Source organism: Stegodyphus dumicola, chromosome 9 (assembly GCF_044657685.1).
Source record: "Stegodyphus dumicola isolate Sdum_Otavi_A_Nest chromosome 9, ASM4465768v1".
Classification (NCBI taxonomy): Eukaryota; Metazoa; Arthropoda; class Arachnida; order Araneae; family Eresidae; genus Stegodyphus; species Stegodyphus dumicola.
This window is the reverse complement of record NC_140776.1, coordinates 54,304,849-54,307,043: the sequence shown is the minus strand read 5'-3', so window position 1 is coordinate 54,307,043 and position 2,195 is coordinate 54,304,849. Positions and strand designations below refer to the sequence as shown.

Sequence of the window (2,195 nt, the reverse complement as noted above, 5' to 3'; positions counted from 1 at the left end):
GTACATAATAGACGGAGTACTGTCCACAGACATTTGATGTGGGGCTTTGAAGCGTTTTTGTGTTCCATTCCACAAAGTGAAATTGCTTAACATATGAGGCAATGTTATCGCCATAGAACTCGGGTGACATGCCATACGAATCGAAAAACTCTAGAGTATGCTTGTCTTTCAATGATATCGCAAGCCAGTGAGAACCTTCTTTCCCATGTGGATCTGTATTCACAATGAGGCATGCTTCATTCTTAGAGGGAAATACTCCCATAAATTTCCCAGCTGCATCTCTATCTTCAGATACAATTCGTTGTATCTGAGAAGCATACATTAATTCCCGAAATCAAATAAAATATTTCTAGCTTTGTTGATTTCAATCAGATTTTCGAATTCAGGGTAAACTATAACAAAAACAGTTTGTTCTAAAATCTTAGAGAATTTTACTTCCAGTCTCAGGTTACTATGCCGTACGAGGTTCAAATGTTTACCGTTGCATAGATCAGGAGATAAATCATAGACAAAGAAAGAGTAACCATTAGCATATTCACTTCTCGAGAGATAATGTCCTCTTTCTTCGCCAGAAAGAAATAAACTTTGATAGGCACGAATAAATGTATTATTCTCAAAATTAGGCTCCAGAGGGTGGTAAGGAATAGGTTGCCCATCCATGTAAACTGATATGAAATTCATATGATAATGTTTGAACTCAAAAGGAGACTTTTTATATGTACCGTTGAGCGCGTCATTATCCACGAAAGCAAGAACTAATCGTTTGGGCATTTGACCTATGAAGATATTATCTTGTACAAAAGACATATTACCTTGAGGAATGGAATAAATTTTACACAACACTCTGTTAATTGGGTATTTCGCACTTGTTTTCTCAAGGCTTTTGGCGTGAGCCAGCGTCACTGCTGGATTCACACGAACCTTTCTCACAAAAAGGGAAGCATGCTGGATAAGAATCTTGTAACTGTTTTCGCCCATTAAGCAGAACTCCAGTTTACTTCTTATAAGTTTCAATTTCAAATCTACCAGATTGAGCATCAGTCTTTCTTGATGGAATAGATCAACGTGAAGTCTCCCAATCATATCAACTGTTTCACTCTTTTTGATAAAATCAGCTCGTTTAGTAAAACCTTCGTTAGGATTCGGGTCACTAGGGTCAAATACGTTCATTTTTCCAGCTGTGTCTTTGAAAAAGAGCTCAGCAGAAAGCTGTGAAGTCTTCTCATCATAGTTATGATTAAGCAGTTTTTCAAGGATTGCGCGGTAAGGGTAAGTATTGTTGCTTGAAGAAATCAGTCTTTCGTTTAAAGTAACGTCCACCTGAGAGAATAAAGAATGCATGAAAAGATTTACTGGCCCCACTTTTTCTCCTTCTTTCAATAAGGATCCATCACTCATAACAACTTTCACTTTGAGAAAAAGCTGTGTTTGGGAAAGATCTAAATAATCTTCTCCAGTGCCAGACACATGAAATTCAATTGGACCTCCATCGGAAGCATTTGAAAGCGGATGAAACTGTACTCATTGTCCTCTTTCTATGACTGTTTGTGTAGGGGGTAAAGTGAATAAATTTAGTTCCGATTTAGCACATTCAGGTGAATCTTTCAATAAAAATGCCATCGTTACAAATCAAAAACGTCACGTCTTTTCTTTGCTCTGGCTTTTGAAGGAATGAAATGTTTCATTTGCTTCCTCTTTCTTTTATTTATTTTACCATGCTCCAGCATGTCATCTGCTTTTTTAATAGCTTTTCTTGCTAAATTCTTGCCCGCTTCTTTGGCTCTTTCTTCAGCAGATGTCGATAATTTTTTACCGGCTAAAACGTCACTAGCAATCATTATTCCAGTTCGCAGTGCTTCTTTTCCAATTGCTTTGGCACCTTTCATTACAAAAGGCAGTGAAGTTCGAAAGGCTTTACGAAACCATCCGCCAATCCCATAACCTTTCTGAAACGAAACTCCTTTATAATAAGGAGCACCACTGCCAATTTGATTGATGTAATGATCTTAGAACTTTTTTGGACAACAGGTATATGGAACGAGCATGATGCTTCTTCAAAAATATCCTGTTAACAAATGACTTTGGGGTATAAATGCAATATATTTTATAAGATCTGTCGCATTCTAAAATGCAAAACGACTATGACTCTCCCTCTTTCAAAAGGAACTAGATCTCCAAAGTGCAACCTGAGAGCT

At 37.3% G+C, this 2,195-nt stretch overlaps 1 protein-coding gene across 1 annotated transcript; it reads right to left on the bottom strand.

The window, feature by feature from the left end:
• Nucleotides 1–321: 321 nt before the first annotated feature.
• Nucleotides 322–1,398, bottom strand: LOC118204562 (uncharacterized protein F54H12.2-like). Its single transcript, XM_035376872.2, has one exon. The coding sequence runs from the start codon at nucleotides 1,396–1,398 to the stop codon at nucleotides 322–324; it is 1,077 nt and encodes a 358-aa protein (XP_035232763.2).
• Nucleotides 1,399–2,195: the final 797 nt, after the last annotated feature.